The following is a 24,212-nucleotide window of genomic DNA, read 5'->3' as shown; positions in this document are numbered from 1 at the left end:
AGTGTTAAGCTATACAATTTTCTATTGTCACAGTTTTGAATTGGCGGAACGAAGCTTATGAACGACAGTAAACAAATTTGTTGACATTCTGCAATTATGCTATCATTAAAGCTAATTATTATTGCAAGGTTTTAGTAGTCATGTCAGGAAAGTTTCACGCCAGCCACTTAAATAAAATATTTAAACAATTTTGGTGAGCTGAGACAAGTGTAGGGCAATAAGGAAAATGCAAAGAAGAATAGTGGTATGAAATTTTGAGTTCATTTTTTATGCAATTTTAACTTTACATTTATTTTAAGTACAGCTTACAACAGTAAAATTTTTGGAAATATTCAACATTTTTTTTCCCTCCATTTCTGTATCTTGTACAATAATAAAAATTAGTATGTGGAAAACACTGTCCTTCTGCTATATGAAAAAAATATTTTTACAATAAAAAAAATGATTTACATTTTTTTTTCTTTTCAAAATTCAGTTCACTGTGCAGTGATGAAGCCTTTCCCACATAACTAAAAATCTATCCAAAATTCTGTGATGAAATTGTTTGTGTGTATTTATGAATGTCATATCCACAATATGATGCAAGATCACTTCTCTACCTTTGATAGATTGTCTGATAAAAAATAAATTCATTTAAAAATGATCAAATATCAGTATTTTCTTCTAACACAAAATAAGAAAAATAGCCTATATTATTCATTAAGGAATGTAGTTGAAAGAACTTGATATTGTAAACATGAGTTTCAGCAATAAAATAAAACATAGAGAACATGAAAAAGTTAACAAGTTATGAGGGAAACACTTCATCACGCACAGTGAACTGCCAACATTTTGAATTTTGAAAAAAAAAAGATATATATATATATTTTTTTTTTAAACGTAAAAATATTATTATTTTTTTTTTTCATATAGCAGAAGGACAGTATTTTACACATACAAATTTTCATTATTGTACAAGATACAGTAACATAATGGAGGAAAAATTTGTTCAATATTTCCAAAAATTTTACTGCTGTAAGCTTTACCTAACCCCTTAAGTGTTTTTACTGTTTTTAATATTCACGTCAACAGTGTATATTTTGATGTATGTAAAAATCTTAATGCACAGATTTGATGCATTGTTTTCACTAGATATCTTTAATCATCAATGTCTGAAGATGCCACTTAGAATGTCGAAAACGTTAACAATTTAAAATACAATGTAAAATTATAATTGCATAATTTGCATTAAAGACTTCTCTTTGAATTTGAAATGATATGGAAGTTTCAGACTTATAAGTTGAACGAATGTATGACAGAGGAGAAGGTTGAAGGAAGAGTAGAGATTCTATCAGCGCAAAAAGTAATATAATTTAAAAGAAAGAAGGACTACATAACTAGAGGGAAAATGAAAATAAAGGAAGATGTACTAGACTAGAATTCTAAAACTTGATGGAGATTAAAGAAAATAATTGGGATATGAGATAAAGAAAGAAAAGGATGGGAAAGATGATGGAGGAGAAATATGGAGAACATAGAGAAGTCTGGTCGCGAAACCAGGTGGCCCGGGTTCGATTTCCGGTCGGGGCAAGTTACCTGCTTGAGTTTTTTTTTCCGGGGTTTTGCCTTAACCCAATATGATCAAATGCTGGGTAATTTTCGATGCTGGACCCCGGACTCATTTCACCGGCATTATCACCTTCATCTCATTCAGACGCTAAATAACGTAAGATGTTGATAAAGCGTCGTAAAATAACCTACTAAAATACATTTAAAAAAACATAGAGAATGGGGAGGAAGAGGAAGATAGGAATAGCAGCCTCAATTTTTCTTGTTATTCCAGGAAAGTTCTACAGCCAGGATTTTCAAATCCGACGTAGTTTATGCAGTACAAGAAGAGATAATAAATATAGTGAGTTCTCCATTATATTAACTATGCTACATAATAAGAGAAGATGAAACTAAGGAAGAGATGGAAGTGAAGATAGGGAAAGGAGAGGAAAAGAATAAATTTGAACAGAAAAGGAAATAAAAGAAAAAATGAGGAAAGAAAATAAGAATGAGACTTTCCCAAGCATTACAGAAGAGTTTCATGGAAATAATTTTAAAGTGTAGAAAAAATCCTGCAGAATCATGCTTTTACAAAGGATAAAAATGGTAAAACTGGACTACTATCTCGTCTCATGTAGTATGTATCAAAAGGACGGACAAAAATGGAAGGTAAAGCCAATCAGCAGTAACATCGAAACCTATAAAATGAATGAATGAGGGAATTTTGAAAACAAATACACATTCAAAGGACTATTATATGAGTCTGAACAAGAATTACTGAGGCCTAAATTGAAGGGTTCAAAGCCATAGTGGGCCAAGCGCCATATATTAAAAAACTAAGAAAGCGAGGGTTAAAGTTAAGTGAATACCATAGTTTAATGATGATTGACATATATTGGGTTATTTTACGACGCTGTATCAACATCTAGATTATTTAGCGTCTGAATGATATGAAGGTGATAATGCCGGTGAAATGAGTCCGGGGTCCAGCACCGAAAGTTACCCAGCATTTGCTCGTATTGGGTTGAGGGAAAACCCCCGGAAAAAACCTCAACCAGATAACTTGCCCCGACCGGGATTCGAACCCGGGCCACCTGGTTTCGCAGCCAGACGTGCTGACCGTTACTCCTCATTTAGTTTTAATGTGCATACTTTATATTACTTGCTATATGTTTCATTGAATTATTGTATTCACTTAACTTTAACAATTGTTTTCTCAGTTTTTAATATATGGCGCTTGGCCCACTATGGCTCTGAACCCTTCAATTGTGAATGACGATGAGCAGCCACTGGCGTAGCTCAGTCGGTTAAGGCGCTTGCCTGCCATTTCGGAGTTGCGCTCGGACTAATTACCTGGTTGGATTTTTTTCGAGGTTTTCCCCAACCGTAAAGAGAATGTTAGGTAATCTATGGCGAATCCTCGGCTTCATCTTGCGAAATACCATCTCGCTATCTCGAATTCCATCAATGCTAAAAATCTAGTAGTTGATACAGCGCCGTTAAATAACCAACTAAAAAACGACGACGATGATGATAATGAGAGAGTTATGTTCCTAAATTATAAATTAAACAGCACAGGAGATATAGAGCGAGTAACGAAAAAATAGAAAGAATACTCAAACCCGTATTACTACTTCGCAAAGGAAGATGACAAGAAACAGGAAAAAGGAAAAACGAAGAGGAAAAGAACGAGACTAAACGAGTAAGAATGACGCTGTTAAGACGATTTAAAAAAATATCTTTATTAGGGCATGAGACATGAGTTGAAACGTGCTCTTTGAATTGTTTCTTATTATCGAGGTCAATGGTGAACCTACAACTTGCTACACAAGAGTCTAGCGACATTTAACTGTTGTTCTAAGATGTAAATGAAAACAATGAGGAATGAAGGGGACGAGGGATACTAGAAGAATCCTTCAGGCAAATAATAATTGCACGTTTATAGCAGTATCGCAAGATGATCTCGGTTACAACATCGCCCATACACTGGAAATCAGGCTGTTGGAAAGAACACGACTATGGACAGTTAATTTTAAAGAGTATCTGTTAAATTCTGTCTGTGCGAAGTGTATGGAGATTATAAAAGGCTATGCCTAAATTTATATGTACTTGGTAGGCCTATGCTTAAGAATTTTTTTATAATTAACGAGTGCTTTTGTAATATTTAATAAAAGTCGTTAAGCATTTTTTTCCAATTGCGGATATTCGATTTCCTATGGAGTCCCATCTACGCGCGACGCACCGAATATCTAGTTCTTTTCGATTGCAGCGATATTTTACTACTTAATTAACTTATTATTCCCAGAACATGAATTTTACCAGCTCTCGAAAAGTGTTGCGAATAAATTTGAATAAGGAACAAAAAAAAAAAAAAAGTTTTCTTCCCAGGCAGGATTCGAACCACGAAAGTCTTAGGGTGCTATAAATAGACATTTCGCTAGCCCACGCTACGAGCGTGCTAAACTAGCCCCGGCTATCGAGTGATTACTTGTACAAGATTCATATCATATGAAGAGTCCATTGCAAGAATGGTGGATGTCACTTTCTTGTCGAAAATGAACCAAGACTGTCAATGCATAGCTTAAGACATATAGAATGTACATACAGAGTTATATGGTATTAACACTGAGTCATTGTCAGTAACGATCGGAAAATCACAGTTAAGCTTTGAGCGCTAAGCATTTCAAACTTTCAATTGCTTCTCCTGCAAAATGTATTCCAAATGACATCCATCATTCTTGCAGTGGACTCTTCATATATCGCTAACACTGGTTTATGAATACGAAAAACGTTAGTTCGCGAATAATCCACCGGAAGCTCGCGCTAAGAATGTCTATGAATATGGCCCTTAGTTACCAGTCTATCGTGCTCTGGAGTGAACAAAGCTCGGAAATCAGCTACAAGGGTCGGTCCGGTTTTTTTGCCACTACTGCACTACTTAAAAGGAATGCTACCAGTTATCACTACTTTTTATGTAGACTTCTATACATTGCTGCTGCCAGAGAATCTAGTATTACTATAACATAGATTTGCTTTTATTTTGATGGTAGATAAAGTGGTGGAATGGATTCTGTTACTCCTTTCTGAAGCTCAATAATGTAGTCAGAGTGACTTTGCTTCTTTCTCTGTGGAAAAGCAGCACTAGCAGTGTCTGCAAACTCTCAAAGGACTTGTTTTTTGTTAAACATAATTAACAATGTCAGAAATGTTCACAGGTACACAAAAAAGACACGTTAAGGATTTAGTATACATTCAGACCTGTACGACATACAGTGTTAAATTCTTTACCGTTCTAACCTTACCTTGACTCTAACACTGTAGAATCCTGTCAGCAGTTAAACGCCTTTTTGAAGCCGTGTGTGCCCTGCCACATGTATCAATCTGTACACACGCCTATTAGCTATTAACTACGAAAGCATTCTATCGCTGAAGCTTCTTGGTTTTCTTTTGTGTGGCTTTGATGTGTGTGGGCGCCCGTGCGTGAAATTGCCCAAACGTGAGAATAGAAATTGACATAAGGAGGGAAAAGGAGTTATGCCACGGTGTATTTCGCTTCCCTTTCAGTACTTGAAAACTGCTTAGGCATTCTATATTATTTATCGTTTGAAGCGTGTGGTGTGTAAGTACGAGTAACTACACTGCATCAATGAAACAATATTAACACGTTATAGGCCTAGCTCAAGAAGTACGCTGTCACTGCTACTGGGTGAATGGCGCAAGATTTGAATTCCAAGAAGAAAATTAAAATTCTTCGCCCAAAAGTAGTTTGTATACTGTATACAGGGTGAACCGTAAGAAAAGTCTTTAATTTCAGTGGGTTATTGTTAGAAATTTTCAAACAAAAAATTTATTACAATTTTTCTCGTTTTTTCTTCCTTTTAGAGATAAAAATGGTTTTATATGAAACTGCCTATTAATGGATTGTATTGATTTGTATTGTCTTAATTTATAGTCACAGTCTAGTTGAAATTTAAACAGAAGATATTTACAATACAGTCTACTAGTACTCGTAAAACACAAAGTTTTAGTAGGTCTATAAATTTCATGAAGCGTTGTTGAATGTCATGAATTTATCTAGAGAATAGAAGGCGTGAGAAGTTAGACTCTTCTTTAATTTGGCTCTGAACAATATTATGTTTTGAGTTTCATTTTTTATATCGATAGGAAGGCTATTCAAAATGTTTACTGCCATATAATGCACTCCTTTTTGATAGCACGATAGAATTGCTGATGGAGTATGAAAGTCATTTTTGACGCGTATTTGTGCTATGGACTGTTGAATTAGTTACAAAACTTTCACGATTACATACGTTGAAGATATTAATGAAAAAATATACTGGCAAGCCATGGACATTATTTGTAGTTTTTTTTAATAGTCGTACAAGATGTACTGAAAGGAATAGTGAACGGGAGAAGAGTTCAGAGCAGAGGAAGACAGAAAATAGAAAAGATTGGAGAATGCTAGGTTTATAGTGAAACACCTGATCTTGGACAGAATACTATGAATGAATGAATGAATGAATGGATGAATGAAACGTTTCATAGCGTGTTTTGGGAAAGCTATTGATTGAATCATTCAATTTAAGAGAGAAATATATTATGATAATAAATGCTTGAATGAATTTTAGTTTTAGCCTTTAAATGTGCAGAAATTTGATCCGAACAAATGCAACTGTTCATTCTGCAAAGAAATTTTACAATGCATCTTGAGCCATCTTCTTCAAGTGGCATGGTCTCATTGTATACATTTCTTTTTGACAGTAATCGTATGATATAGACTCGTCCTATACTTTTAATCATTCACTATATGACGTCACAGAAATGTGTTACGCATAAAGTGTGACATTTTTTCCTTTTATATCTTCAATAAAAACGTAATGATGACAAAATAATATACGAATATGTTTAATTATTGATCCCATGGCTGATGGAAACCTTGTGGGTAATCTCAATTAACTGTATTTTGATCATCTGACAGTAACGATTTTAATCATATCTCGTCTTCAATTAGCTTTCATTACATTTTTTCTTAACTATAGACCAGTGCTGTCATGGAGGCCATACGGGTCCATACATCGTATGGGAAGCTACAATTTTTTTTTAATTAATCGCATGGCCAAAAGAAAATTTGTCTGTATGGAGTCATACGCCATATGGGTGCCTAAGTTTTATACGCGGAGATCTGTACAGATCTTAGATCATCTCTTGATGTTCCTAATTTATTTTGTTTGATGCTCATAAACAAAAACTGTCCATCTCTGCAGCGCTGGAAAAACAAGAAGTGGTGCAAATACACACTTCAAGATTCATGGAGACAAGTGTGCATATAGCCTACGGTGCTACATAGTGTATTCTTTAAAATAATCAAACTAGTTGTACAATATTAAAATGTAAAGCAAAACAATTTCTTTACTTCTTCTTTAATATTAAAAAAATCATTAAATGACAGTCGGAGAGATAGAGGGAGGAGAGTAAAATATATTTCAAGGGAGAAAACAAGGAGTGGGGCGTGTGGCCGAGAAAAGAATTACAATGATAGCACTGACAATAGAGACTTCAGAGACGTGGTATGACGATGACAAAATAACGGAGCAATGGCGAAACGAGAATAGCCAAAACATTATAAAAAAACCTATTCCAATATGCTATGATATACATACAACAAATAAAGTATGTCAATAAATTTATCAGCGGCAGGAAACTTGTTCTACGTTATAATTCTACCTGAATTCAAACCAAAGTCCTTTTTATTAGAAATAATCAGGTCCAGTGCTGTGGAGTAACGGTTAATATGCCTGACTGTGAAACGAGCGAGGTCGGGTTCAAATCTTGGTTGGAAGAAGTTGCATGGTTGAGGTTTTTCCGAGGTTTTCCCTTAACCCACCCAGCATTTGCTCCTGATAACTTTCGATTATGGACTCTGGACTTATTTCTCTGTCATTATCACCTTCATCTCATTCAGACGCTAGATAACCATAGCGTCGTAAAATAACTAGTGCTGTTGATCGATCAAAATATTTAATCGATTAACTATTTAAATTTAATCGATTAATCGATAGATTAACAGAGTTTTGATCGATTTGAAAAAAAATGTTTTAATATACTGTAATAGTCTACTCAATTATTGTTAAATTTAACTTGTGTTCGGTTATAAGCATAAGTATTAAATGTTGTATATCTCTATATATTGTATCGTTATAATATTACGAAACAACTATTTTAATTACAATATTTACTAACATATTTATTATGAGGCTTATAATTTGTTGTGTCAATTTCTCCGGGAATTTTTGAGACAAACATAAATAACCAAAAGTATGAAGACTCACCTAATTAATACTGCTTCATCCATTACTTTAAACATGTGAATGCATTCACATGCTTCGAATTAAGAACTGCTCCTTGTTTAGTAACAATGTTTCCTGCATCACTAAACACGAAAAAACTCCTTTTCTGTCAAGCACTTCTCCACGATAGTTCAATTTAATCCAAAGATTTCACAAAGTTTACCTCTCAAATTCTCATATGACATAATGCAGTTTACACTTTTTACAGACCACATAAAACTGATTTTTTTTTTTCTTTATCAAACTAATCACACAACCTTCATATACAAACTCAGGTGGGAGTTTTCTTGAAAAACCATAAAACTTAATAAGAGTTTCGCATTGTGTTTCAGCTTTCAATAAAGGTAGACTAGGTCACTGTCCTCATATCTCCATCTCTCTCTGTAGTGTTTGTGCAAAGATTTTCCCTACGTTATCTACTTTGCAATTAGAAAATAATAGTACTATTATACTTTTAAGTAAGCAATTTCCGAGAGGGAATATTGTCGGAATTTTTAATATGAGTTTGTATTAACAAAATAATAATTAATATCAACTACAACCGATTAATTTTAATCGACTCGATTATTCGATTAAATATTTTTATCGATTAATCTTACAACAGAAATTGATCGATTAATCGATTAAATCCCACAACACTAAAAATAACCAATTAAAAAAGGAAATAATCAGCTGACAAACGAAACTGGAAAATGATTGGGCTTCTCATGTAGCGATCTTTTCCCTCAACAGTGCGTTGTTACGGTTTCGTTACAAAAGCAGTGACAGAGACATAGTTCTCTTCGTGTTTGAAATACTTTCGTTCCTAATCTTGTTTACGAAATAGCGTCAGACACTGCAGTCTTTTGTCTTCGTGCGAAGAGAATCCCGCCTTAATAGAAAATGCCATGAGAAAATGAACTAACAGCTCTTACTTGACGGATCTGTAAATGTTGCAAAACGGAACATTTCCTTAGTGTTTAATTTCTCCGCGGCGGATTTCAGGACTATAGGCCTATACGAGCATGAATCAATCCGTTCTCTTTTCTTCTCTCTTCTCTTATTTTGGTAATGTTATGTAACATTGTTATGAAACTGTAATGCAACTATTTTCTCTCGCTACATTCTACATTTACATACAATAAACGAATTGCATTTCAAGAAACATCCTGCTGATTTTTTTTTCTCCTCTTGGACAAGAAATTTACAAATACTGAATTTAATAGGTGTGTCTTCATTGCTCTAGGCAATAACTCCCCTTTCACTTTTAGTGCTAGATATTAGCAAACCACTGGCATAGCTCAGGCGGTAGGCGCATTTATCTTCCAGTCCGGAGCTACACTCGGACGTGGGTTCGAATCCCTCTTGACATGATTGTGTTGTGATTTTTCCAGTGTTTTCACCAACTGTAATCAGAATATCAGATGATCATATTGCGAATCCACGGCCTCACATCGCCAAATACCATCTCGCTATCACCAATTCCATCGACATCAAATAACCAAGTAGTTAATGCAGCGTCATTAAATGGCAAACTAAAATAATAATAAAAAATAAATTAAACCATAGATATAGTCAAGAATTATCATGAAAGGTAAAATTCTGGACTGTCATAAAATATTGTGACATTTTGCTTAAATAGTGACTTTGGAGCACGTTTTTAGTTTTCTTCACTATTCTCTGTCCATCATAGAAATGTTATCTCCGTACTATGTTATCGTTCCCAAATAACTGTTGCATTTTGTTATACAGTGTTCTCATTTTACGAGGAAACTTTACAACATTTCGCCGTCGGCCGACTTCCTGCTCTTCCGACCGAAGCGTGGGAAGCCAGTTGTACAAAACATCCCAGCAGTTAGTTTCTAATGTGAATTGTACCGGAACGTGTGTGTGACTGTTGTTTGTGTTTTAAGTAATCGATTGGAAAAAGAAGTATAAGTTGAACAGCGAATTTATTTGGTGGAATGTTACTTGAAAAATAGATAACTATAGAAGATGCGTTCGGAGATTTGCTCGTAAAATATCCCGACTCTGACTAGAATTCCTATAAAATCTTGCGTTTCGAAATTGATATAAAAAGTGGCGTACAACAGGTTCAGATTGTATATAGAGAGGAAGCGGAAAACACACGTTTTAACTGAAGATAAACTTATTTTTGGACTTACTTTATTCTGTAGTTGCTAAATGCCCTGATTTGTCGTAGTAACGAAACACGGTAGTACGAAGAAGGAGAAGAATAAAGTGCATCAGATTTGCTGATGATATGGCGTTATTAGCAGAAGAGGAAATGATACTAAGGGATGTGCTACTGGAGCTAAATGACAGCTGTGAGCAGTATGGGTTGAAGATAAATGCAAATAATACGAAGACCACGGTCATAGGAAGGAAAATACAGGAGGTAAACGTGCGAACTCTAAATAAGGCAGTAGAGCAAGTGGACAGCTTCAGATACTTATTGTGTAACTATAAGCAGTAACATGAGCCGCTGTCTGGAAGTCAAAAAGAGGATAGCAATGGCCAAGTAAACTTTTAAAAAGGAGCATATTCTGCGGACCTCTGGAAAAAGGACTAAGGAAGAAACTAGTGGAGTGCTTTGTATGGAGTGTAGCATTGTATGTGGTAGAACTATGGATATTACGACGAAGTGAAGAGAAGCGAATAGAAGCATTTGAAATGTGGATATGGAGAAGAATGGAACGTATGAAGTGGACAGACAGAATAAATAAGAAATGAAGTTGTATTGGAAAGAGTGGGTGAAGAAAGAATGATGCTGAAACTGATCAGAAAGAGAAAAAGGAATTGGTTGGGTCTCTGACTGAGAAGAAACTGCCTACTGAAGGATGCACTGGAAGGAATGGTGAGCGGGAGAAGAGTTCGGTGCAGAAGAAGATACCAGATGATAGGCGACATTAAGATATATGGATCATATGCGGAGACTAAGAGGAAGACACAAAATAGGAAATATTGGAGAAAGATGGGTTTGCAGTGACAGACCTGTCCTCGGGCAGAAAATTTAATGAATAAATGAATGAATGAATGAATGAATGAATGAATGAATGAAAGAAACTCAGCAATCACGTCACATGAAAAATTGTGAGTTTCCATGTGATTGATGTTGTGGGTACATGATATGTTCTCTCCTATTATTAATTTTTCCTTAGCATTATGATTCCACTACTGCTCCAATATTGCCTTTGGCTGTGATGGGTGTTCTCTTCAGTTTCAAAGTAATGAATGCAGTTACGGCTTAGATTTTCAATTGAAATAATTATATTATACTCTATTTGACTGTAGCTTGTACAAGAATGTAATATTTGCCCTAGGTCATTGTCTTGCCGGTTCAGTGAACTCTCTTAAACTGGTTAAGAACATGCAAAACAAGCCACGATTTAGAATTCCCGTAAATTCAAGTGTATACACGATTGGTGTCACTATTACACACTTATTGATTGGAATCACGTGAACCATATCAAACTTATATTACAATGTTTTTTACGTGCTTTCCGTCGCAGTTGCGGTAGTGTTAAAACAAGCAGCGCCTCATTACCAATCGACCTTATTGTTGACGTATTCTAGTCTTAAACTCGTCAGCTGTTTCTTGCTTTAATTAGCGGTAGTAAAGTTCTCTTGCACCATTTCATAGAGCAGAAAAAAGAAACAAGTTTTTTTTTTTTTTTTTTTTGTATTCCGTCTTCTATGTAGTAGTTCAATGGCATTTCTTATGAAAACAGAATAATAAACATTGCATCTCAAGGCTCAAGGATGTGTTTTTAAAAGTACTTGAAATGGATTTGATGTAGCATGGTTTCTCACGCAAGACTTGTTTAGCAATAGAAGCTTTTGTTTACCGAAATGTTAATTATCATATGTGTAAAAATGTAATTACTACATACAGTTCTTAAACGACCATGAGTAACTAGTAGGTCATCATACGGTTGTAAACGGCTTGTCGAGTAAGGCCATATACGCACGTGCATGTGTGGTCATAGTGATGAATATAGTTCCATTGTTTATAAGGAATTATTTCCATTTATCGAATGTTTCATAGTCTTAAATAATGCTTACTCTAATCCAGTGGTATTCAATTTTTTTCTCCTCGTACCCCTGGAGACACTTTTCCACTCAAGCTTGTACTCCCAAAGTTGTATAATTTCAGTTATAAGTAATTATATTTAAACTTAATTAAACTCAATAATTTATCAATTATTAAATCACCTATTTTTGAACTACGAAAGAGATTATCATGTTGTTAAATATACAGGGTGATTCACGAGGATTAACCGTCCCTTACGGAGCTTATCATTCTGAACAAAAAAGTGTCATATAAACATTTGTCCTAATCTCAATATTTTCAGAAGTATACTAATTTGAAGTTGTTTGTAAAATACCCATTATTCCTTAGTTTTAATGGTAAAAGAATATTATAAGTAAAGATTGAACTATTCAGGAGTGTCATTTCTTTAATTAGCTAATATTCTGAAGCTAAAAACGTGTTGTGAATTCTATAGTTGAGATTTTTTTTATTATTTTTAATTACAAAATTACATTTTCTTATGCATTTATCACAATTGTTATAAATCTCGCCACTCTTGTAAATTCTTCAAGATTGTACATTAGGATGTATAATTAAACTGTAAAGAATCAAGTTCCTAAAATCGTATGAATTGTAACAATTTTTGTGATAAGTGCTTAAGAATGATGTCACTTTTAGTTAAAAATTGAAAAACAAAATCTTTACAAAGCAATTATCAACATATTTTTAGCTTCAGAACACTAATCAATTAAAGAAATGACACTTCTTAATAGTTCATTCTCTATTTGTAATATCTTTTCCCCTTAAAACTAAAGAAGGAAAGGTATTTCACTAACAACTTCAAATTAGTGTAACTCTGAAAATATTGAGATTAGGACAAGTGTTTATATAACAATTTTTGCTCAGAATGTCTTCGGAAATAAGGTCCGGCAGAGATATAAAAATCCGAGATCTGTATAAGTTCTAACTGCAAGAAGGAAACATTATAATTGAAAAATTACATTTTTATACAGATCATCACATTTGGAATTTCAATAATGTGTCAGCGGTGGGCATGTCATATGGTACACCATTAGACAATATAAGATGTCACACTATAAACAGAATATTCGAAAGCTTTCGCTTCTATGTAATGTTAAAGCTGTGTCTTACTGAACTATCGCATGTGCCGTGACCAGTGAAATTGTATGTTCTCATTTATTTTGGTACGGGTTTATTAATTAGACTTTTAGTTTAGTGGGTTAAAATTAATGACAAATGCCTAATCTGGTCGCATTGAATTTTAAATTATTTTCAAATTGCATGTTACTTGGAAGTATTGTTTTAAACACTCTCATTATCAGAAGGAATGTTTCCGCTATGCTGATGGTGCAGTAGCGGGCATGGACTTCAGCCGTGAAAATGAGGTAGCAAAAAAAGAAATTGTATTAGCAAAACAAAATATAAACAATAATAGCAGAATTCTGCGAACTCAAAGTAAGTACCGTTACTGAATTATTCCTCTCATCTTTGTGTCTCTTGCTCAAGGATTTTTCAACACCATTATCTGACTTGAAACCAGATTTATTTAAGGTAAAGCTATAGCTCGCAAGTGGCCCAGTGATTAGCTCCTCTGTCTTCCATCATGGCTTTCCAGGTGCGATCCGCGTCTGGGTCATGAAGGAAATTGTGGTGGAGAAAGGGGACTACAGAGGTTTTTCTCGGGGTTCTCCTGTTTCGCCTCATCATTGTCATCATGTCACCAATAGCCTACGCCACAATCACCCTCACTCTTCGAGGTTTCTAGCTAGGCCTCCAGAACAAATAAAAATGACTGGAAGTTGTAAACATTCGTATTTAATGAAGACGGTTACTTAAAATGAAGCTGTATGTACGCAAGGAGCGACTCCAAGCGACTCCAGTAACTTGAGATATGTACGTTCTGTCGGCTTCTTTGGAAAGTATAAAAAATTGATATAGGCTACCTTACTTCGGAAAGGGGGAATTTACACTGGCAGTCATTAATGCCGTCTCGTTTCTTAGTCTCACTGACAACAAAACTGCGTATTCTACCTTAATCCCTACTGTGCACGTGCGAGTTAACTCGTCTGTATTTTGTATTCCGGTTTTCAGTGGTGTTCATGCTAGAGTAGTAGCTACACAATTATAACTAGTTTGCGATATGTGTGTATGTTATCTGTGTGTCTGTTGTATACAACTTACTAGCATAGCCAATGGAAGTGGGATGAAGTACTGGTTGCAAACATCAAAAAGCGAAAGAATTAATGGAATAGATTTTACACTTCATAGGCAAGATTGTAGCTCAGGCGATATGCGTGTTTGCATGCTGATCCGGAGCTCGGGAGCGAGTTCGACTCTCGTTTCGGCTGATTATCTGATTTTCTCCAAGATTTTCTTCAATCGGAAGGCATGTAATGTCTGCGATGTAATCTATGGTAATATGATATTGTATCGTATAGAAGCTTGGATTCACGCTGATCTCGTATTAATCTATTCAACCGTGTGTCCATCTAGTATAGGCCTGGATCTAAATTATTCAAAGTATGGACTTAACAGTAAATTTTTATTTTAGTATGTTTTTTTACGACGCTTTATCAACAGCTTAGGTTATTTAGCGTCTGAATGAGATGAAGGTGATAATGCCGGTGAAATGAGTCCGGGGTCCAGCACCGAAAGTTACCCAGCATTTGCTCATATTGGGTTGAGGGAAAACCCCGGAAAAAACCTCAACCAGGTAACTTTCCCCGACCGGGAATCGAACCCGGGCCACCTGGTTTCGCGGCCGACGCGCTGACCGTTACTCCACAGGTGTGAACTTAATAGTAATTCTGTTACGGATATGAAAACTGCTCCGTGGACAGCTGTGCTATTTATAATATGATGTGAAATAGACATATGGGAACTTTGATTATTGCCATGTTATATTTGGAAAATTACTGTCCCGTTACTAGCTGTAGTGTAAACAGTTTACGGCTGGGAGCTTTCAGTTACTTACAACCAACAGTTGTAGGTTCGAATCCCGCCAAGGACATGAATATTTATATGTTGCAAATTTGACTGTCGGCATTGTGGTCCCGCATCATAAGAGTTTCCCGATAGGCCTATGTGCGTCTAATAAGTCGAAAATGACCGAGAAACAGATTTGAATCTCCCTATAAAACAGTATTTTCACAGTCTAGTATATATAGTCACGAAGCTCAATATGTAGTAAATATGCATCCATAGATAGTTGCTAACCACTAGGATCGCTATTATCGCCCCATTACAAACAATGCGAAATAGTACTGGCACAGTCTATTGTTCCTAGTACCCTCAACAACTCAAGCTTCGTGACTGTATATACTAGACTGTGGTATTTTGTTCATGGTCTATGGATTTTTCAGTGAATAGGCATTTGTGATTTATTTTGTTTCCTTGCATAGTAACATGGTTTAATAAACCATTACTTTATATTAAGTTATATCTCTCATTTAGTTTTTGCTTGTAGGATTTGTTAGAAAGGATGAAGCGCTTCAACTAGGTAACTTGTCTCAACCAGGATTTGAACCCGGACCCGCTCGTTTCACGGTCAGACATGCTAACTGTTACTCTATAGCTGTGGACTCAAAATTTTATTACTCCTCTTTCTGCGTACAAATCTATTTTCCTTAAGTTGGATTATACATGGAACTTTTCACTGCTGCTATTAAAGTTACTAGTGGTAGGAAGATTATAGTTATGATATGCATTGTAAATAAAAAAAAATCTTGAACATATTATAAACATTTTCATCGTTGAAATAACGGCAATATAATTTGACTAAAAAAAAAGTAGTGAAAATGTTTTCTCTGACAGGTTTGTAGTGTGAAGATTAAATTGGATGTACAAGCAACTTATGGGTTAGAACTCCTTTAAAATTGCTGTGACCTTCAAGCTATAAAGGATACGTTGATCTCTACTAGATTGTCTACATCCCACACGTCGTATATCAAGACATGTTACACTTTCGTGAGAATGGTCAGGGCAGTCTGTGCTGTATTGGAGGTCACAGCAAGATGTGTTAAATCATAGGTGTACCTAATATTTCAGGGAAAGATAAACATTGAATTCGTGACATGCATAATAGCTATGTGTTAAGATTATAAATTCAATTTAACGAGGATGTGTTTTTCAGGAAATAAATCTTAATAGTCTATGTATAATTCAGTTTTCGGTTACTGATTACAACATTTCCCCCCAAAATATATATTTATTAATACGAACTTGACGAAACAAATTCTTAAGACGAAATTTTATTAATAGTACATTAATTAAATGAAGATTAATTTATATGGACTAAATTTTTCCTTTACAACCATCGAAGAAACTGAGAAACGATAATATGGAGACCTTGGAGTAATGACGGAATGACAAAAAAAAAGTTATGTTTTATTTAACGACGCTCGCAACTGCAGAGGTTATATCAGCGTCGCCGGATGTGTCGGAATTTTGTCCCGCAGGAGTTCTTTTACATGCCAGTAAATCTACTGACATGAGCCTGTCGCATTTAAGCACACTTAAATGCCATCGACCTGGCCAGGGATCGAACCCGCAAATTTGGGCATAGAAGGCCAGCACTATACCAACTTGCCAACCAGGTCGACCGGAATGACAATGTTAGAAAAAATAGAAGTTCTCAGAAGAAACCTGCTAAATAATATTTTTAGAACCTTAAAATTCATAGTATCTTTCAGGAATAAAAAGCTATTTATTACGGAAAACACGTGAATAACATGCAAATAATGATCATTCTTTGAAATGCAATGGACGGAAAATAATTTTATGAGTATTTTGTAATATGATGGGTTAAATATAACGAATAATTGTGTATTCATGAGAAAAAAAAATGCAAAATATATTTTTATAAAATGTGAAGAAAAGTTATTAGAATTAAAGTTTTAATATGATTAAATATCTTAAGATTAATAAAAGCCACCTGAAATAAAATTTCTTAATATCTCTTTAAAAATAATGTAGAAAATTCAGATAAGTTTAGATAATAATAGATTATGTAGAAGTAGTCTGTTATTAAAATAACAGTAAAGTACATCAATACACTTGGAAATAATTTCCCAAACTCTGACTTGCTGAACTTGAAAAATATTTACTCTCCTGCTATCGAACTCAGATTCCTTCGATACGTAACCTTTCAGCTTTGTTAAGGCGGGGTCTATTGTTTAAAAAAACTCTTTGAAATCATAAAAGAGTGTAAGAAATTTTTATTGGCTCTCAGATATAGGCCTAACGTACAATAAATTCGAGCTGCGTTGTGAATGTTTGTTTTTTTTTTTTTTAATTTAGAAGTTCATAGTCGATTTGAAAGTAAGAAATTTGTTACCAACTTAGATATAAAAGTTTCTCATTAATGGTTTAAACTTCTATACTCTATTACAAGTTTTGACTTCTAAATGGCTTTCTATTAAAATAGAAAAACATTTTACGGAAGAAACAAAATAAGAATATCATTGTCTACGGCTGCTATGGAAACGTTTATGAAGTGAAAATCGTGAAATACCAAGAGATTAGACTAAATTAACTACTCGCTCGTCTGAAAAGGAAGTCAGTTGCATAATACGAATCATTTTGATACAAACGGAATGCTCATGTTAATGGATATTTGCGATTTAGTTGTTTCTCTTTGAATGCTTGCCCTTTACCAATGTAGCGTGTCTAATTTTCTTCCTCAAAACACAAACTGCAAGTCAGACAACAGTCATCGCTCTTCTAAAGAATCTGCTGAGATCATTCTTAGTATTGTCTCTTGCATATTTACACCATGGACGGAAGCGTGGAGATTTTTGGTCATGTTTAGATATATTTTGCAAGATATTTTCTCTGGTTTTTACTTAGATTTTATTCTCATGTTTAAGATCAAAATTTCAATACTAGTTTAACTACTATAATCGGAATACTTAGAAATATTTATACAGAACATCTGCATTTAATGTCCTTTTAGGCATTTAAAAATGCAAGAGTTTGAATCTTTTGTATGTGTAAAATTTCTAATTTGGGACGGTAGATTTTATAGATAACCCTATGTTTAATTTTGATATATGTATACTTGTTTAATAATTACAGTGTAATTGTTAGTTAAGAGTGAGTATATTATAGAATAAAGTATTTTCGAATTTTAAAAATTGATTTCTGCATTAATATTAAACGTTTGTAATCCATTAAAATAATAAGTTAAAATTGTACGAATATAATTATTACAAATGCACAAATATTGCACTACTAATAATCATTGTTACAGTAATTTTGACATACTTATTATATAATTCAAAATTATTGGAGATATTAAATATTTTTTAATGAAATTCTCTTGGAGAAATTCAGTGTCTTATACGAACAATAACAAAATCAGAAGTGAAAGGTAAGAATTAATATTGTAAAACGTGTTAATGTGCCCTTAATATTTAACACATTTACTTCGAATGGTTATGTGCAATTTAAAGTAAATTATTTGAAAATTATGAAGTAATTTACAAGCCTTTGAGAAAAAATATGTCTACGTTTTTTTGAAAAGAGACTATAACTTAAATACGCAACGTTACGTTTTTGGATCACTTAGTGACATACTTATTATATAATTGAAAATTTTTGGAGATATTACATATTTTGTGAATGAAATTCCCTTGGAGAAATTCAGTGTCTATACGAACAATAACAAAATCAGAAGTGAAAGGTAACAAGTAATCTTGTAAAACGTGTTAATGTACCCTTAATATTTAACACATTTACTTCGAATGATTATGTGCAATTTAAAGTAGGCTAAACTAATTGAAAATTATGAAGTAATTTACAAGCCTTTGAGAAAAAATATGTCTACTTTTTTTGAAAAGAGACTATAAATACGCAACGTCATGTTTTTGGATCACTTAGTGACATACTTATTATATAATTGAAAAATTTTGGAGATATTACACATTTTTTGAATGAAATTCTCTTGGAGAAATTCATTGTACTATACGAACAATAACAAAATCAGAAGCGAATGGTAAGAATTAATGTTATAAAACGTGTTAATGTGCCCATTAATATTTAACACATTTACTTCGAATGATTAATTGCAATTTGAAGTCAACTATTTCAAAATTATGAAGTAATTTACAAGTGTTTGAGACAAAAATATGTTTACGTTTTTTTGAAAAGAGACTATGAATATCCAACGTCACGTTTTTGAATCACTTAGTGATAATATAAAAAAAAAATCTTGCATTAAAACAAATTATAACTTTCACTTCCTCCTGTGTTAGTCTTCGTAAAATTTTGCACACTCCTCGTAGCTTGATCCTCACAGAATGATGAATATCACGTGATTTTCATACACTCGATAAACTAGTCCTATTCCAATAACAAAACATATTGACTCGGTGTATAAATTATCTCCGATGTCGAACGCCTTTACGAACTCTATTACTTTTTTAATAAGACGCACCTTGAAGAACGCCATGCTGAAGTATGCGGTGTGTGCAGTAGTCACAATGTAGATATCCTGAGGTTCCTTAGCGGTAGTCGGTTGTCCCAACACTAAAGGTACACAACTGCATGTAGATATGTTTGCATTGCTTCTTATATAGTGCATTAGCTTGGTTTTAGACTTTGAATCCGGAAGATTGAAGGGTGGAACAGGGGAGGAGGAAAGTGGGGGAGGGAAAATTCACAAACTCTCGCGATGAGACAATAAACGAAAATTATTTGAAAGGAAGAAGGGTGATGAGGGTTGTAATGGTGGGGAGGATGAGAGACGCCGACGTATGATGAATGTACAAAACAGAGATTTCGCTGTAAAGGATCATACGTTAAAGTGAATGTAGTTGATGTGCTAAAGCAAAAAGCACGTGGATGGAAGGGGTGAAATGGAAGGGAGTTAAGCATGGTATGGAGGGGTTAAAAATGTTTCCTTGTGTGAGAATTGGATGCCGTTTCGAATGGAAGGGGGAGAAACGAGGAGAGTATTTTTTTTCTTTCTCTTCATAGGAAGAGGGGAGATGAGATATTCCTTTTCTCAAGGTAGTGAGAGTGAAAAGATGCGCTCGGGAAGGGATGTCGGGAGGGGCATGAGGAGGAGGAGGAGGAGATGCAAGGTGGAGACAGAGATGTGAGCTTCAATTATGTAAGAGGAGCGTAACGTTCTCAGATACACATCTTTCTCTCACTGGGTTACTCTTCTCGTTGCACCTATCCATTTTTTTCTTTTGCATTTTTAATTCGAAGGACTAGCTTTCAGCAAATGCTCTGACAACACAGATCCGGCTGCAGATCTCTGCCCCTAGGACTTCTCACATCTGTTTATCTTTGACCTAGATCTGCAGTAATGACTTAAAAGTCTATTCATTATTTTTTGTTATATCACCTTTACAGTAATTTGCTTAGAAATGTTTTATAAAGAAAAACCCGCTATAATTACACGTGTATTTCATTTCAACTGTGTTACTAATCGCCCTCACTTTTCGTAACTAGAATATATTAATTAAACAGTGTGAATTGGTTGTTTTAAATTCGTCACTTAATATAAAATTAGTTTTCCCATCAACGTTTGCTGTTACATAAATCGCTGTAGATTATATTGCAGTATAATGTAGTTCAGTGAAATTTACTGACTCTTCATTGCGGACTCTGTTATTAAAGGTATGCCTACTAGTCAATTATGGACCTCACCAATTAAAATTGATTCTACTGTGGAGAAACTTATAATGAAGGCGTGAGATGTTACAGTTACGATGTAAAATTGAATACCAGTGTAATTGACCAGTTTCTCCAGTCTATATTTGCATCAGCCCGACTATCATTGAGTTGCAGAACACGATTCTGAAATAATACATTTTACAACACAGGCTACATAATGCTTTATTTAATCTGACAGGATTAAGGCCGTAGGGCCTTCTTTTCCATCCTGCCAGATATCACATACAAATACAAACAGTGGCAATAAATAATACAAACTACGTCCAATAGAGATCGACGGGATCAAAGAACACCATGGCCTATAAAGCACTTATTAAGCTAATACAAGAAAGAAAAGCAGATAGTTGAAATAACAGTAATAAGAATGATAGACTGGTAGTGATAGTGACAATAATATAGTAGTAGCAATAATAATAATAATAATAATAATAATAATAATAATAATAATAATAATAATAATAATGATGATAATAATAATAATAGTAATAATAATAATAATAATAATAATAATAATAATAATAATAGATTAAGGCTGTGTGAGAATAAGGTTCTTAGGAAAATATTTGGGACTAAGAGGGATGAATTTACAGGAGAATGGAGAAAGTTACACAACGCAGAACTGCACGCTTTGTATTCTTCACCTGACATAATTAGGAACATTAAATCCAGACGTTTGAAATGGACAGTGCATGTGGTACGTATGGGCGCATCCAGAAATGCTTATAGAGTGTTAGTTGGAAGGCCGGAGGGGAAAAAGACCTTTGGGGAGGCCGAGACGTAGATGGAAAGATAATATTAAAATGTATTTGAGGGAGGTGGGCTATGATGATAGAGACTGGATTAATCTTGCACAGGATAGTGACCGATGGCGGGCTTATGTGAGGGTTCCTTAAAAGTAATTTGTAAGTAAGTGCTGTAATAATAATAATAATAATAATAATAATAATAATAATAATAATAATAATAGTAGTAGTAGTAGTAGTAGTAGTAGTAGTAGTAATGAGAATAATAATAATAATAATAATAATATTATTATTATTATTATTATTATTATTATTATTATTAATAATAAATACATTGCATATTGAGAGTAAAACTGACAATACCTATGTCTTAATAGCATAGTTACAATATTATATGTTATGAGTTAAACCGAAGTTGTGCAACTTGACATATATGTTTAACAAGCAATTCCATAAATTCATAAACTGGAATGTAATTCTTTAATACATTTGAATTTTGATATTGTCCGACAGTCTCTGACATGGTCAAGGAGAGAATTCTAGAAGCGTGGAATCGATATGCTAAAAGTTGATGAGTAAAAAGTATGTGCTGTGCAGAGGAATACCGTACAGTACATATTCCGGATCTAAAGTAGTGAAAGATAAACAAAACGAAATGCTACTACGTAAGAGGGTGTGGAAGTGTGGATGATTTTAAATAGTAGGCTAATAAGAGGGAGTTGAAGATGCTTCTTTCTTTACGTGGATTCCAAAACAACAGTTCTAAAGACGGCAATGCATGATCGTATGTTCTAATGTTACAAACGAAACGAGCGCAAATATTGTTAACATGCTATAGTCATTGGACAAGATCAGTATTAGGTTCGTGAATAGAAAATCGCAATAATCGAAATGGACATTACTAAAGTTTGAATGATATTGTTTTGAGGCTAAAAGAGACAGAACGTTGAATAACTATTTGAGGAAATTAATTGGGCTATAGGAAAAACTTTTTTACATATGTGCGTTATCGTTACTTGACTTTATAAAGTTAAGTTGAATCTAAATATACTCCTAAATTGTTTACTGTTTTCATGTGTAATAATAATAATAATAATAATAATAATAATAATAATAATATATAATAAAATATAATAAAATTATTTATTTATTTATTTATTTATTTATATGCTGGACAATAGCCATTGGCCAATAAAACTCCAGCACAGTGGTACAATTAATACAATAAAATGAACAACTATGGTACAAATAAATAACTGAGATAACAACAAAATGAAGAACATAGATTACAATGATTAATTTACAAGAATTAATACTATAATATTTTATGGAAAGGAGTTGAGTCTTACAAAATATTACCAATTTGTGTATAAGGATTATGCAAATAATATTAGCAAAGACATTGCCATATTCTAATACTTCTATACATTGAATGGATCGAAATCGCCTATGTAAGTTAGCATTTTTAATAGATCTGGAGACTGGCGAGGATGATTTAGAATTTATAATACAGAAGAGTTTGTGATGTCTCATGTCCTTCATAGGAATACGAAGGCTGACACTGTTTAAGAAAGATTGACAGTTAATGTCACCTTTAAGGACCTTACATAAGAATAAGTAATCGAGATCATGACGTCTAGCATACAAGCTTCGACATTTAAAGTGCTCGTATTTTTTTATCATAGTTATACCCGGAGTTATTAGTCAGAAATCTGTACGAACATAATGAAATAAATTTCCTTTGAATATTTTACGTTTTTACCGAATCAGTACTAGTAATAGAGTTCCAAACTACAGATACATATTCGAGTTTCGATCTCACTAATGTATAGTATAGTATAGTATAGTATAGTATAGTATAGTATAGTATAGTATAGTATAGTATAGTATAGTATAGTATTAAAAGAGAGTCAGGTGTTGAAAAAGAATAAGTAATTGACAGAATTATTCCTAACATTCTTATTGCATGGTTATAAATATAATCAATGTGGTAGTGGTAGTAGTAGTAGTAGTAGTAGTAGTAGTAGTAGTAGTAGTAGTAGAAGTAGAAGTAGAAGTAGAAGTAGAAGTAGAAGTAGAAGTAGAAGTAGAAGTAGTGGTAGTGGTAGTGGTAGTAGAGGACCGACGCCCATTCAGCATCGTGATGAATTAGGGAAGCTACGATGGATAAGTCAAGGGAGATACACTGCCTAATAATAAATGTACATACCTGCCAGAACCTGAATCAGAGGAGTTTTATAGGGTATATGCATTATTTTTGTACACCCAGTATTGTCTTTTGGAGTAGTCCAGGGAAGAAAAGGCATAAGTTAAGGAAGTATAGGTACTGAGGGGACCACAATTTCCTACTGTTTTCGAATACCCTATGAAATTCATGCATAGAATTGTATGTGCTGTTGTACAATCCAGCTGGAATAAAGCAGAAACAAGTTCTGTCTACCTGTCTCTCTGTGTCTCTTTGTTATCTCATCAAGAAAGAGACGCAAAATAATTTTCACATACATCTCAGTATTAATAATCCTAATTAGTTTTATGATTGAATATTATACCCTCGCTTCAGTGTAAAACCTACTAGCAATGTGGCTAAAGTGGTAGAGTAGCTGATCCATTGAATTCCTAGCAGGAAGGAGATGGTTTTATTTCTTCTCTAATAGGTATATCTAGTATATTCCTTGCTTTATTTTTGTTCTAAATTGAGGCCTTCAGCCATTTTAATCACATGATAAGTAATTACTCTCCAATTTTGTCCCTGCAGTGGCTGTGTGGTCTAGACCACCATCTTGTCACTCAGGCGGTTCGGGTTCGAATCCCGTTTAGGCCTGGGATTATTCATTGAAAAATTCATTATGATACTTTTGACGAACGTGGTTGCAA

At 34.0% G+C, this 24,212-nt stretch overlaps 1 protein-coding gene across 1 annotated transcript in view; it reads right to left on the bottom strand.

Annotated features, from left to right (window-relative positions):
* The window catches only part of LOC138710848 (pro-resilin-like), a 79,533-nt gene extending 60,036 nt beyond the window's left edge, over positions 1–19,497 (bottom strand). The window contains exon 1 of the mRNA XM_069842010.1: positions 19,346–19,497. Coding sequence (XP_069698111.1) covers positions 19,346–19,492 — 147 coding nt within the window. The 5' untranslated portion in view covers positions 19,493–19,497. The remainder of the gene's footprint in view (positions 1–19,345) is intronic.
* Positions 19,498–24,212: the final 4,715 nt, after the last annotated feature.

The sequence above is a fragment of the Periplaneta americana genome, chromosome 12 (genome assembly GCF_040183065.1).
Source record: "Periplaneta americana isolate PAMFEO1 chromosome 12, P.americana_PAMFEO1_priV1, whole genome shotgun sequence".
Lineage (NCBI taxonomy): Eukaryota > Metazoa > Arthropoda > Insecta > Blattodea > Blattidae > Periplaneta > Periplaneta americana.
This window is presented reverse-complemented; position numbering and strand designations above follow the sequence as displayed.